This window comes from Canis lupus, chromosome 21 (assembly GCF_048164855.1).
Source record: "Canis lupus baileyi chromosome 21, mCanLup2.hap1, whole genome shotgun sequence".
Classification (NCBI taxonomy): Eukaryota; Metazoa; Chordata; class Mammalia; order Carnivora; family Canidae; genus Canis; species Canis lupus.
Genome location: NC_132858.1, coordinates 55,028,370 through 55,044,409, shown reverse-complemented (window position 1 = coordinate 55,044,409; position 16,040 = coordinate 55,028,370). Strand labels below are relative to the sequence as shown.

The window sequence follows — 16,040 nt, the reverse complement described above, 5'->3', positions numbered from 1 at the left end:
TAAATAATAAAGGGAATGAGACAAAAGATGCAATGACTGCTTGATACTTTTCCCTAGAGGCGTTATCAGGGCAAGAAACTGCCTAATTTCTCTTTCCCTACATGTCTTGAAAGTCCAAAGGTTGATTTGGGCACCTATAATGGTTATTCCCTTCTGAAATGTCAGAAAGGTAATCTGAACATTTCTAAGCTGAAAAGGTGAAGATCGCCACACTGAACTACACTGAAAACCCATCCAGTAGTTGGGGCCTGGCCTCACACTGAAGTGGCTAAAAGTTGCAATAATAAGCTGCACAGGCTTTTTAAAAAAGTGACCTTGAACAATGAAAGGTCAAACTAGAAATAAAATGTCATAGAATAAAATCAAAGGAAGGAAATGAGGTGGAATTAAAATGATTATCAAAGAATATGGTGGCCTGAGATTAGTCAACATACTATAAAGAAGGAATGGTTATTTAAAACAATCCTGAAAAATCTTTTGGGCTAACGCCAGTAGAATACATCTCAAATTCTTTTTTTTTTTTTTTTCAAATTCTTTTTAAAAAGCAGGGATCCAAGAAATATTCTGAAGTCATCTGTAGTTCTGGTATTAATGGATGAAGATTAGTGAGTGCTCCAGTCATAAAGCATTTGGACATACAATGTTTCAATTAAAATGATGACACCATATTTTGTAAAATCTAATGTATTTAATTTTGGCATAATAGTGATTTATTATGTATTAATATTTCAAAAATATACTTTTGTGTTTAACAAACCACCAAAGATCTCAAAATAATGGCCTATAAGCATGCTTTTGCTCCAAACGCCAGGCTGCTGTTGCACTGAAGGCAGTGAGTTCCATCACGGGGGTTATAAGATCCAGGGCTGCAGATCACTGTGAATAAAGAGCAAGTTAATAGGTAACAGCTTCCTCAAGTGCCACATAAATTAATTTTACATGAGGATACATTTTCAAAAAAAGATGATTTTTCCTTTTTATAATTTATTTCTAAATGTGGTAAAATATACATAACCCAAAATAGACCATCTTAACCATTCTTAAGTATACAGCTAAACAGTGTGAAGTATATTCACGTTGTTGTACAATTAACTTCCAGGACTTTCTCATCTGGGAAAAACTGCAAGTCTATACTCACTAAACATCTCTTCCTGTCCCCCTCCTCTAATACCTAGCAGCAACCCTTCTACTGTCGTTTGCTAGGAGTTAGACTACTATTAGGAGTTACAAATTTTCACTCCGATCCCGGCTTAGACCAAGTCTGTGGCCCCACACGGTTTTACTGACCACATAATGTCGAGTTTAGAGAACTAGCTGGGCCACCTGGTCAGCTGCATCAGAAGCCATAGAGGTGAGGACGGCCCACACCAGTAACCACACCTTCCATGCATAGACAGCCCTGAACAGAGGAAGGACTAATCATCTCCTGACCTCACACATCCTATTTGTCACTTGCTGAATGTTTAACTTCAGGAAAATCACTAATTTAATTCAGTTTGATCATCCCCAACATATGGATGACTGAATATAGTGAAAGTGCTACCACAGAGATCTCTGACAGAAAGTAAGGATGGGCAGAAAGAATCCAACGGCAAATACATCCCCTGTCATTGACGCTAGGATCCTGGTAAGTGGTCAATTCTTAGCTCTACCTTCCTCATTTGTAAAACAGGTACAGTAAAAAACCCAAGTCTATATTATTATGTGAGGAATAAAATCAGTAAAATCAGATGACTTAGATGAAAACACATCCAGAATACCATAAGCCTTCAATAAATACTCTGTCCTCTGTGGGACCACCACCTCTCCCAGTGCATGAAGGTCATGTGATGCCAAGCCCTCTAACTGGGCTGAGGTCTCTGATCATACCGTCCCTCCTTTTCCTATTGCAAATGTAGTCAGCCAACGATTCACAAAGATGTTCACTGACCACTGGCCCATGGCCATTATGGGCCGTCAGAGAAGAGTCTTTTGTTCTGGCACCATGATTCAGTAAATACACACCACTGTTTGGATCTGGGTGATAGTACATTATTTAATTTCATATCATTCTTTCAAAAAATATTCTTTCAAACTGTGAAATATTTTAACTGTTTCTCAGAGAAAGTATTTTTCATTCTAGGTTAAACAGATTTCCTCAAGTTTTAATAGATATTTTATTGGGGGAATGTTTCAGATGAAAAAAAATATTGGTTAAACGAAGTTAAATAGATTTTTTGCTGCAGCAACAAGAGTATTTAAAGTGGTGATGTATATGGTAAGATTGTAATGATATGACATTTTTCAAAGATGTGTGACCATGGTACTCTTTCTTTCAAAACATGCATTAATATTTCTGAAAGCACAAATATGGAAATACTGAGAAAATGTATCAGTGTTAAGTCAATATACAGGGAGAAGAGAAACATAAATCTGCATGCAATCTTTAAACACATACTTTATCCTGAGTGTCACCAGCAGAGCAGATGCTGGCATGAAATCATCTAAACTCAAGTTTAAATAAATATGATCTTCTAGTAAATGTCCTTAGAATTAATAAACCTTTATAACACAGTATGTGCAATATCTCAAAGTACTTATCTATAGTATTCTCCCCTAAGAAATATCCTAAAATGTCATGTTCTCTTTTATGTGGAATTGAGGAAAAATTCTCAAATGTTAATTTAAAGCAGATTAGCAAAATTATCTTCTAGGTTTCAGTCTCACTGAGCAGAATATTTCCCAGCTGCAGTTACAAGAGCAACCTGATTAAATCTTGATAAGAGGCAACGGAAGCACTGATGACTGATCAGTATTAACATAACGATGAGAAGCAGACAAAGGACAAGATCTTCATGAATTTTGGATAGGGAATGCTTCCTTAAAAAGGGAAAAAACTAACCATAACATAAACATGTGATATCAAAATTAAGAACTTAATTAAAAAATCATAAAAGTAACAACAGTCAAGCAACAAAATGGGGACATGGTTGCAGCTAAATAACCAACAGAATACTATCCAGAATATACAAATAATTCATATGAATCAATGAGAAAAGGACAGAAAACCAATTTAAAAATAGGAACAAAAGAGAAATAATATGTCATTTTTATTGAGCCACACCCACAAAAAAATTCAAAGAAATGAAGAATTTGGGATGCAAAATAACAGCAAACTGTAATACACCAAGAGTGACTTCAGCAAGAAGACAGCTCCAAGCCCCCCAGGCTCCCATGGAAATACCAAGTAAACAACTAAAGACTGGCTAAAATAATCTTGCAAGAGCTCTGGAAATTAGAGATTAACAGCAACCCAATGAATGTCCAATCAAGATGTAGTCAGACTCCAAAGGGTACAAAATCTGTGGCATCTTTTGCTCTCCCTTGTCCCAGCTTCTCTCCAGGGCAGACCCATGTGTTTCAGGGGAGCAGCAACCCAGCACTGGCTCCTTCCTACACACCAGGGAGCAGGGCAGACTGGATTGGCCACCTGTCTAAGGCCGCCTGACGGACTGATCTCAGTGTTGCTCATTTCAGAGCTAGTTTAAATCTCAGGCTAGAGGATGTCCTGGGCACATTCCTGAACCATAAGGTGACAACAGACCCATAGATACCTGGGACAAGAGACTGATGATTGAGAAATACAACATAACACCTAAGGAACACAGGAGAAGCAGCATGTGGACTCTCAAGGAAATGAAGATATTCAAAAATAGCCAAGTATACACAGGAATCAGAAGAAAGCACATAGGACCAAACACATGGAAAGATCCTCAATGTTAGTAATTATTAGGGAAGTACATATCAAAGTAGAGTATGATATCACTTTACACCCATTAGAATGACAACTGCCCCCCCCCCCCAAAAAAATAGGAAGAAGAACAAGTGCTGAGAAGATGTGAAGAAACTGGAGCCCTTGTGAACTGTTGGTGGGAATGTACAATGATGCAACTGCTATAGAAAAAATATGGAAGTTCCTCAAAAGATTAAAAATGCATGTACCTTATGACCCAGTGGTCCTATTTATGGATATAGAGCCAAGAGAACTGAAACCAAGATCCTGAACAGACATCTCTAGACCTTTGTTCTCTGCAACAATATTTATCACAGCCAAGAGGTGAAAAGATCCCAAGGGCCCCTCAATGGATAAATGGATAGGAAATGTGGTATATATACACAACAGAATATTGTTCAGCCTTAAAAGTAAAATCCTGCAACATGATGCAATAGGGGCAAACTTGAGAATACCATGCTATGTGAACTGACACCAGTTACAACAAGACAAATAATACATGATTCTGCTGACAAGAAGTATCTAAACAAATCAAAGTCACAGAAACAGAAAGAGCTTTGGTTTCCAGGAGTTGGAAGTTGTCATTACAAGGTATGCACCTTCAGCATATGGAAAGTTCTAGGTATCTGCTGCACAGCAACGTAGAGTTAGGGCTACTGAACTGCATACTTCAAAATGGTCAAGGCAGTTGATTTTATTTTATGTGCTTTTTAACTACAATTAAAAATTAAAAAAATAATACAAGAGAATAAAAACCATCCAACAAATAAGAGGCCAAGTCTACATGTCTTCAAAGACGAATTTTACCAAATAGTTAAAAAAAATATCTTAACCCCAATCCTTCTCAATCTCCTCCAAAAAATTGAAGAGGAAGGAAAACTTCTAGATTCATTCTTCAAGGCCAGAAAAGATAGTACATGAAAAACAAAGTATGGACCAATATCCCTTCTTAATACTGATGGAAAAATCCTAAACAAAATACTAAACCAACTTAATAGCATAATGAAGGGATGATATACCACAGTCACTTCGGATTTATTCCTAAAATACAAGGACAGTTTAATATATAAAAATCAAGGACCATTCCATAGATCTCATGAACAAAATGATAGAGGGAAAAACACATTATGATCATCTCAACTGATGCACAAAAAAAGCATTTAACAAAATTCATCATCATATCATGGTAAAAACTCTAAGCAAATGTCAATTATATAATGGGGTGCTATCAACCATAGTTATTACTATGTTAGACTATACTACGGTTAGATCCTTAGACTTTATCCATCTTACAGCTGAGAAAGCTTGTGCCCTAAGGAAGAACTTAAATGTTCTCACCAAAAATAAATAAAATAAGAGATAAATCTGTGAGGTGATGGTGGTGTTAATTAACTAAATGGGAGAAATCTCACCATGCATACATCTATCAAGTCATCACAACGTACTCAAAGATCTCTGAGTATCTTAAAATTTTGTCCATTATACCTCAACAGGTATGAAAGATACTGAAGTAACATCAGTAAAGGAGCACAAGGCAAAGCAGCCAAATAAAAGGAAGAGGAGTTTTGTAGTGAGTCCATTTTGGTTTCAAATTCTAATTTTTCATTTACTATCTTTATGAACACATGCAAGTACCCTAAAACTGTTGAGATTAAAGTTCCTTGATTACAAAATTGGGATACTTCCTATATCAAAAGGATATTTGATGTTTAAGAAAACACTAGCCAAACTATTAGCAAAGCTTCAGTTATTATCATAAATAAACCACTGAAGTGTCTATTTCTGTGAGGTGAGCAGAGCTTAATGCAGTGACTGAAACACGGTTCACATTCAAGATACTAGGACAGAACTCAATCTTGTGCTCTCCTCCTTCTTGAGCTCCTGTAGCAAATCTGTATAGCCCATCTGGCCCTTTCCACATTTGGTCATTAATTGCTACTTATATTTTCATATGTTCAGATTTATATCCAGTTAGATTACACATTCCCTAAAATTCCCACAAGCTAAAATTGTGTGTTTTCGATAATTCCCTCTCATTATCACTTAAAACCATGTTTGGTAATGGGTAATATAATAGATATTTATTTAATGTTTAAAAAAAACACTTAAAAGAGGAATAAAATGGATTTTCCTCAACCTGATAAGGGGCCTTCATGAAAACTCATAATTATCATAACCAGAAAAGACTGTGAACTTTTCCCCTAAATCAGGAAAAAGAGAAGGATGAATACTATCTCTGCTTCTTTTAATATTGGAAGTCTTACCCAGAGCAATTAGGGGGAAAAAAAAAGGAATTCAAATTGGAAAGAAGTAACATTAGCCTGTCCACAGATACTATGATCTTATATGCAAAAAACCCTGAGGAATCCACCAAAAAAAAAAGAAGAAAAAAGAAAAAGAAAAACCCTAATTGACCTAAAAAAAAAAAATTAGCCAAGTTACCAGCTACAAAATTGACATGCAAAAATCCATTGTGTTTCTATACACTAACAATAAACAATCCGAAAAACAAAATTCAGGAAACAGTTGCATCAAAAATATAGTATTTAGGAATAAACAAGGCAAAGCAGCATAATACTTGTCTACTAAAAATCACTGCAAGAAATCAGAGAAGACACAAATAAATGGAAAGACATCTTATGTTCATAGGTTGGAACATTTAGTATTATTAAGATGTCAATGCTACTGCAAACCATACATAGATTCTATGCAAATTCTATCAAAATCCCAGTGACAATGTTTTCAGAAAAAAGAAAAATCCACCCTAAAATTCACTGAAACCTCAAGGGACCAAGAATAGCCAAAACAGTTTTGAAAAACAAAGCTTGGGATGCCTGGATCACGCAGGGTTAAGCATGTGCCTTCGACTCAGGGTGTGATCCTGGAGTCCGGGGATCGAGTTCCATATCAGGCTCCTTGCATGAAGCCTGCTTCTCCCCCTGTCTCTCTGCCTCTCTCTTTTCTGTGTGTCTCTCATGAATAAAATATTTTTAAAAAAAGAAAAAAAAAGAAAAGCTGGAAATTTCATACTTGCTGATTTTAACACTACGAAGCTACAATAATAAAAATAGTTTGGTGCTGGCATAATGACAGAGCCGGAGACAAACAAAATAAAGTAGACAAGAAATAAACTCTCAAATGATTTGGAACAAGGGTACCAAGATCATTCAAATGAAGAAAGGACAGTCTTGTCAACAAATAGTAGTAGGTTAGGGAGATATCCACATGCAAGTGTACAAGGCTGGACTCTTACCTAATGCCATATGTAAAAGCTCAAAAAGATCAAAGATCCAAACAGAAGAACTAAAACTGTAAAACTCTTGGAATAAAGTATAGGAAAAAAAGATCCATGACATTACATTTTTCAATGGTTTGTTTATATATCATCAAAAGTATATGGATAAAAGAAAAATTATTTGCAAAGGAGGTTAATATTCAAAATAATAATAGTAATAAAGAACTCTTCTAATTCAACAACAAAAATTAAACCACCAATTAAAAAATGGGCAAAAACTTTACCCATTTAAAACTTTAGCCATTTCTCTAAACAAGACATACGAATAACCATAAATACATGAAAAGATGAGCAACATCACTAGCCATCAAGGAAATGCAAATCAAAACCACAATGAGACACTTCACACACATTAGGATGGCAAGTTACTTAAAAAAAAGTCTGAAACTATGGTGTACTATTTCTTGGCTAATTGAATTTAAATTTATAAAAAGGAAAATAACAAGTGTTGGCCAAGATGCAGACCAACTGTAAGCCTTGTGCTTTGGTGGTGGGGATGTACCATGGTGCAGTCTCTATATAAAACAGTATGGTGGTTTCTCTAAAAATTAAAAACTGAATTACTATATGGTTCAGTGATTCTACTTCTGGGTATAAGCATATGGACTGAAGATGGGTGCCTCTCTAAAATGTATATGTCGAAGAACTAACTCCCCGTATGGCTCCATTTAGAGATGCGGCCTCTTAGAAAGTAGTTAGGTTTAAATGAGGTCATAAGAGTGGGACTCTCTGATCCAGTGTTAGTGTCCTTATAAGAGACAGCAGAGTGCTTGCTCTCTTTCTCTTTCTGCGCACATTAACCAAGATCATCTGAGGAAATAATGAGAAGGTGGGCATGCTATGTCATCTGCAAGCCAAGAAGAAAGCACTCATGGAAAATAGAATCAGCCAAAAACTTGAACTTAGACTTCTAGACCAGAATTGTGGGGAAAAAAATTGTACTATTTAAGCCATCCAGTCTGGGATCTGGTTATGGAAGCCCAAACTGACTGACACAGTATTTATCCAAAAGAACTCAAAGCAGGATTGTCAAAGAGATATTTGCAAATCATCTTCACTGTAGCATTATTCACAATAACCTAGAGGTAGAAACAACCCAAGTTTCTTTCCACTGACAGATGAATGCATAAAGAAAATGTGATACATACATGTGGACAGAGAAGATGTGGTAGAAGTCACAGAAATAAAAGACATGGTCCAAGGAATATAGTCAATGATAGTGTAATAGCATTATATGGGGACAGATGATAGCTATTCTTGTGGTAAACATAGCATAATGCATAAATTTATCAAATCACTATGCACTACACCCGAAACTAATGTTGTGTGTCACATATACTCAAATAAAAAATTATAAAATAAAAAAAAAGAAGACGTGGTATAGAGAGCGGTGAAACAATGTGGGAATGTGACACTATGGAAAGTAATATAGAATGGGTTGAAAAATGTGTGATGGTAACCTACCACACATTTTAGAGAATGGGAATGTGGTCCATCCATACAATGGGATATTATTCAGTCTTTAAAAGAAAGGAATTCTGACATATGATACAACACAGTTGAGATGCTAAGTAAAACAGGCCAATCACAAAAGGAAAATACCATATAATTCCATTTATATGAAGCACCTGTAGTTGTCAAATTTATAGAGAGAGAAATAAGAATGGGACTAAAGGAAGAGGGGACTGGGGACTTACTGTTTAATAGGTATAGAATTGCAAATGAGGAAGATGAAAAAAGTTCTAGAGATATATGGTGTTGATGATTATACAACAATGTAAATGTACTTAATGCCATGAAATTATACTTTTAAATATGCTTAAAACATTATCTTATGTATATTCTACCATAATTTAAAAAATGTGATGCATTACACAGGGTTATCAGATTGTAAATATGTAAAGTGTGATTATGCCAAGAATTGCATACAGGATTTCTCCTACATTGTTATTGCAAAAGTGTTAATTAATACACCAAATTTGGAAAACAGACTTATATTTTAATGTATTGCATGTCTTATGACTCAGTATTAGTAAAGACCTTGAAGAATCTTGGATACTAGGATATATAAACAAAGATATTCATAACAGCGTTGTTCATCATAGCAAAAAAACAAGTACAAAGCGATTTTGGACAATGAAACAGACATATAAACCTTTATATATTCATATAATAATCATGTAGAAATAGAAAATTTTAAAGATTGTGTTATAACCACAAAAATATGAATGAATTTCACAAATATAGTTTACAGTAATCAGTTATTGATTATTGATCATATTACAATAATCAGTCAGTGAATCAGTTAAAATGGCCTACCATTCCACAGATTCTCAAGCTAGATTTTTAAAAATCCAACTGCTAGAGCAAAAATATAAATACTGACCAGTTAATTTATACCAGCAATACAGTCAAATAAAATCTCAACTATAATTTTCTTTTATGTAACTTGATGAGCAATTTAAAACTGGTAGCATTTAAGAATACAGAAAGTGATTTGTGCTCTCTAAAAATTACCACAGATCAGTAAAACAAAAGAGAGGGCCCACTGAAAGACACATATATGGCATGTACCCTTATTTTTAGATCTGAGGGTAAGGAAACAAAATTTCAACATTAATGAAATAAATTACCAGGAAAATGATTTTTTTTTTTGTCTGTGAGGAAGGCAAGACTTTTCTAAAAAGAAACAAAGAAAAGCAGTAAGGCTTATACAACAACAAACAAAAAATATGTACTGAAAACGTCCACAATGTTAAAAACAAGTGGTAAGAACTTCTATTCAGGCTTCTACTGAATTAATCGATCTTCAATAAGAGTAATAAAATCTGGGGGAAAAAAGTACACACTATTTGACAGCACTGAAGAGGTAGCAAAGGCAGGCAGATACTGAAGGCATGCTAACTCTTGAAAGAAGAGAACTGTACTGGGTAAAATCATTGGCATATACTTCTGCAATGGGCACTCACCAGTCTAAGTGTCCCATAGGTAGGTAAATTCAGTCTTACTGCTTATGAAAAGTAAAAGGACAGACTATTAGGTCTCCAGAAGATATGGAAAGTAATGGGAGAAATTCAGTGAAACAGACTCAGGAGCTCTAAAATCTGCAAATAAACTCCACCCAGATAATTGGCTAATGTATAACCTTCACATTTGTCAATAATATTGCAAGAAGCTCAGCAAAAAGCAAGAGTTGGAAGGCTGAACAAACTGAGAAGATGATACCTACACTAAGGGAGTTTAGATTTTGAATTTGGCATATTATTAAAAGACAAATCAATAATCTTCACAAGAAAAACAAACCAGAAGATTCTAACAGTACTATAAGTTTCGTATACCATAAACATTATTAGATTCTCATAGATGCAGAAAACTGTGACTCCCAGTCAAGAGGATAAAGATCAATAGGAACAGATCCAAAATAACAAGATGTGGTAATTGGCTATAGAGACTTTAAAGAGTTAGCATAAATGTATTTGAGGACATAAAGGAATACATTATCATAATAAGAAAGCAGAATAGAAAACTGCACTAGGGAACAGAAGCTCTAAAGCACGTAAAAGAAAATTCTAGGGCAGCCCGGGTGGCTCAGCAGTTTAGCACCGCCTTCAGCCCAGGGCCTGATCCTGGAGTCCTGGGATAGAGTCCCACATCTGGCTCCCTGCATGAAGCCTGCTTCTCCCCCTGCCTGTGTCTCTGCCTCTCTCTCTCTCTCTCTCTCTCTCCCTGTGTCTCTCATGAATAAATAAATAAATAAAATCTTAAAAAAAAAAAAAAGAGAAAATTCTAGACCCCAAAACTAAAATATTAAAATAAAATCCTGGATGTGTTTAATAGCAAAATAGTAACAAAAGTAGAGTATGTCAGGAAACATGAAGATATATGCATGTTAACAGGAACTGCCCATTCTTCAGAATAAAGAGAAACAAAAGTTTCAAAAATTGAATAGACAGTGATATCAGCAAAAGTACTGGCAGCTCCAAAAGGTTGTCCCAAACCAAAGAACATGAATAAAATCAAACAAAAATTCTGAGTTAACTTTGAAAGAACTATGGAAAAAAAAATCAACATACTGGAAATAGTAATATGGCAGAAATAAGTCTTCACCTAACAACAATTACTTTTAATGTAAATGGATTAAATTCCACTATCAGAAGACCGAGATTGACAGAATGAATAACTAAAACATGATAAAACTATTGAAAGTGAAAGAATGGAAAAAGACATTCCATGAAGATGCTAACAAAGAGAGCTATGTGGCTATACTAATATCACACTAAATACTCAAAAACTATTATAAGAGAAAAAGAAGGAAACTACATATGTACAAAAGGGTCCATTCACCAAGACATAAAAATTATAAAGATATATACAACAAACAACAGGTTTGCAAAATATATAAAGCAAACCAACAGAATTAAGGGAGAAATTGACAGTTTTAAGGTAATAACTGGAGATTTCATTACGTCACTTCAAATAATGGATAGAATTTTTAGACAGATAAGCAGAGGACTGACAACACAGTAAATCAACTGAACCTAACACACATACATAAAACACTTCACCCACAATGACAGAATGCCCATTTTTCTCAAGTGCACATGGAATATTCTCTAGGATAGAGAGTATTTTGGGCCAGAATACAGACCTTAAAAGATTGGCATACAAATCATTTATAATCACAACAATTCAAATGAGGCTGGGAATCCATAACATAAGGAAAAGTGGAAAGTTCACCAATATGTGAAAATTAACACCCTCTTAAATGACCAACTGAATAAAGAAGATATCAAAAAGTGAAATTGGAAATGCAAGGTTGTTGTTTCAACATTAGAAAATCAATGCAAACTTCTATGCTAACATAATAAAGTACAAAAGCCATATGATTATTTCAAAAGATGCAAATAAAGTACCAGACAAAATTCACTAACTATTCATGATCAAGACTTCAGCAAACTAAGAATGGTAGGGGTCTCCTTCAAACTGACAACAAGCATCTAAGAAAATCCTACTGCCTATATCATACTTTAAAAATTATTTATCTTGGGCGGCCCAGGTGGCTCAGCGGTTTAGTGCCTGGATGTGATCCTGGCATCCCGGAATCGAGTCCCACGTCAGGCTCCCTGCATGGAGCCTGCTTCTCCCTCTGCCTGTGTCTCTGCCTCTCTCTCTCTCTCTCTGTCTCTCATGAATAAATAAAATCTTTAAAAAAATAATAATTAATAAATAAATAAATAAAAATAAAATTTATCTCTATGACTGGGAACAGGGCAAGAATAGGTTTTTATTTCTATTCAACACTGTAGTGGAATACCTAGTAATTGCAATAAAACAAGTAAAAGAAATAAAAAGTATAAGACAAAGAAGTAAAACTGGTGTTATTTATAGATAATATATTTATTCCTATAAGAAAAACAGAGTATACAAATAATTTCCTTTTTTTTTTTTTTTTACAAATAATTTCAAGATCTAATCAGTTAATTAAATAGAGTCACATGATCCAGGTCAGTATCTACAAATCAACTGCACTTGATTTCTGCCTGTGGTTGTCACTGAGTAAGCATCATTAAGGTCTCCTCTCCCACTGCTGTGATGTCTAAGTCAGAGTCTCCTGAAGGCATCAAGCAGCTGTGGAAGCTGTTCATCAGAGCTGGATCTTTGAAACAGACAATGAGTCTCAGAGGCCATTGTGAGAACTGGGGAATGTTCCCAGACTGTGTAATGATAAGAGATCCACAGACCAAACACTCCAGAGGTTTTGTCTGTCACATAAGCCACTGCAGAGGTGGATGCAGCCATGAATGCAGGGCCACAGAAAGCAGATGGAAGAGTTGTGGGACCAAAGAGGGTTGTCTCAAGAAAACACTCTCAAAGATATGGTGCCTACTTAACTGTGAAAATCAGTTTTGTTGGTGACATTAAAGAAGACACAAAATAACATCACCTAAGAGATTATTTTGAGAAGTATGGGAAAACTGAAGTGATTGCAATCACGATTGACTGAGATGGTGGCCAGAATAGAGGCTTTGCTTTTGTAATATTTGATGACCAGGATTCCACAGATAAGATCATTCAGAAATATCATACTGTGACTGGCCACAGTCACTTACTGTGAAGTAAGAAATGGCTAGTGTTACATCCAGCCAAAGAGGTCAACATGGTTCTGGAAACTTTGGTGATGATCATGGAGGAACTTCAGGAAGCAAAGCGGCTTTGTTGGCAGTGGAGGTGGTGGTTGGTGGATACGGAAGCAATGGGGATGGCTATCATGGACATGGTAATCATGGAAGCTATTCTGCAGGCGAGGAAAGCTACAAATGATTTTGTCAATTACAACAATCAATCTTCTAATTTTGATCCAAGAAACGAGGGAAATTTTGGAGACAGAAGCTCCAAGCCCGTAAGGTGGTAGAGGCCAATGTTTTGCCAAACCATAAAGCCAAGGTGGCTGTGGTGGTTTTATCAGAAACAGTTAGCTATGACAGCGGCAGAAGATTTTAACTAATGTCAGGAAACAAAGCTGAGCAGGATAGGAGAGCCAGAGAAACGATAGGGAAGCTACAGGTTACAAAAGATTTGTAAACTCAGCCAAGCACAGTGGTGGCAGGGCCTAGCTGCTACAAGACATGTTTTAGACAATACTCACATGCATGGACAAAAACTTGAGGGCTTTATTTTCAGATAATTGTATAACAGGTTATTTTACTTTCTCTTCTATGGAAAGTGTAAAGCATTCCAACAAAGGTTTTTATTGTAGATTTTTCTTTTTTTGCACTGGTGGTATCGATTGCTAAATGTAATAGTTTGATCATGATGCTGAATGAATGTGTCTTTTTAAAAATGTAGCATAAAATTAGTCTACTCTGAAGCCACTCTGGTAAACTACCCCAACAATATGAAGTTAGAATGACTTCAAGGTGATTCCAGGTTCCATTCAAGATGTATTTATGGGACAGCCTGGGTGGCTCAGCGGTTTAGCGCCACCTTCAGCCCAGGGCATGATCATGGAGACCTGGGATTGAGTCCCTCGTTGGGCTCCCCACATGGAGCCGGCTTTTCCCTCTGCCTGTGTCTCTCATGAATAAATAAAATCTTTAAAAAAAAAAAAAAGAAAAAGAAACCAAAATGTATTTATAACCTTCTTGAGCCATTGTCTCCAGAAACTTTAACATAGTTGAACTGACAGTTACTGTTGTGACCTGGAGTTCACCATTAAAAAGATCACCCAAACAAAGTCACAGAGCTTATTTGGTTATTAATATGATTGTTGGCATATCTTACATGATTGATCTAAACTGAATTATGGTATCAAAATAATAAATGGGAATAAAGCCTGTGTATCATACAATATCATGGATAATCAATAAATGATTTAATATACTCTTGAAAAAAATCAACTGCACTCTTATATGCTAACTAGAAATTTAAATCACTAAAAACAATTCCATTTACATTCCAAACAAATCATTGAGAACAAGAGCAAAAAAGAGAGCACAACATCTTTACGAATAAATCCAAGAAAAAAATCTGCAAACAACAAAACATCCTTGAGACAAATTTAAAATAATTGATATGGAGGTTAACCATGTTTCCTGTTCAGAAGACTAAACGTGTTTGGGATGATAATTATTTTCAATTTTGTCTCTAGAATCAATACAATCTATTCAAATTGCAGCAAGCTTGTTTGCAGAAATTGGCATGCTAATTCTAAACTATATATAATAATTTAAAAAGTAGAATGACCAAAGCAATCTTTAAAATGTAGTGTAACAGTTACTATGAAGTTCCAACAATTGACACTTTGGTATTGGTGAAATAATAGACATGTGGATGGATGGAGCAAAATTAAGCCTACACAAAGATATCAGTTGAATTTTGACAGAGGTACCAAGAAATTTTAATGGAGAAAGAAAAATTTTCAACAAATAGTGCTTGATCACCAGAACAGGATATCTGCATGGTATAAATTAAAAAAAAAAAATAATAATAAATATTTTAAAAAATCACCAAACATTACTTATACCAAATGGACATTAACTCAAAATGGACCACAGACCTAAATGTATAACCTGAAAGTACTAAATGGAAAGCACAAGAGAAAATCTTTGTGAGCTTAGAACACAAAAACACGTAAACCACTGAACAAAAATATTAGTAAGTCGGACTTCAAGATTTTTCTCTGAGAACAAAAAAAGCAGGCTACAGTCTAGGAGAATACATTCATGGCAAATACAGGTCCCCCTCACTATCTGAAAGCAGAATGTGCCACTGAAACATTTGGAGGATGAAATGGTATAAAGCAAAGAAGCACCTACCACTTCACAGAAGTGGAAATCCTCTTGGATGTTCTTCAGTTACCGAAAACCAGTTCTAAGGCAGGTCTTTCATCAAAGCAAAGTGGCATAAAGTGAAACTTAAGATAGTGGGGAAAGCCCGTATATTAGAAAGTGACTTTCGTCTATACTATATTAAGAACTCTTACAACTCAGTAAGACAAAGAATCCACTTAAAAAATGGGAAAGATCTTTGAATAGATACTGGGCAAATCAAATACCAATATCCAATAGGAGCTTGAAAATATCTTTTTAAAAGGAAACTGATAATTAAAACCACAATGAGATACCACTACACACACACAAACACACACAAATGGAATTGCTAAAATGAAAAAGAGTGACCATACTGTGCTTTGGAAAGGATTTAGAATAACTCGAACTTCCCAACTTTGCTGGCAGAACATGAAATTGTAGAGCCTTAAGAAAATAATTTGGCTTTTTTTTTTTTTATAAAGTTAAACATACACTTACCGTATGACCCAGCAATCGCAGTCATAGGTATTTTCCCAGGAGAACTGAAAACATATGTCCACACAAAGACTTGTACAGGAATGTTCATAGCAGCTTTATTTGTAATGGCCTAAAACTGGAAACAACCCAAATGTCCATCATCAGGTGAATGGATAAACAAAATGCG

At 35.3% G+C, this 16,040-nt stretch overlaps 1 protein-coding gene across 5 annotated transcripts in view; it reads right to left on the bottom strand.

The window, feature by feature from the left end:
- Nucleotides 1-668: 668 nt before the first annotated feature.
- ZPBP (zona pellucida binding protein) overlaps nt 669-16,040 on the bottom strand; it is an 88,136-nt gene continuing 72,764 nt past the window's right edge. For 3 of the 5 annotated variants that reach the window (XM_072791768.1, XM_072791767.1, XM_072791770.1), the window contains one exon: nt 669-876. In XM_072791768.1, coding sequence (XP_072647869.1) covers nt 874-876 — 3 coding nt within the window. In that variant the 3' untranslated portion in view covers nt 669-873. Of the gene's footprint in view, nt 877-15,874; nt 15,990-16,040 lie in introns of all 5 variants that reach the window. The other 2 variants (XR_012014388.1, XR_012014387.1) reach the window with 2 other exon arrangements.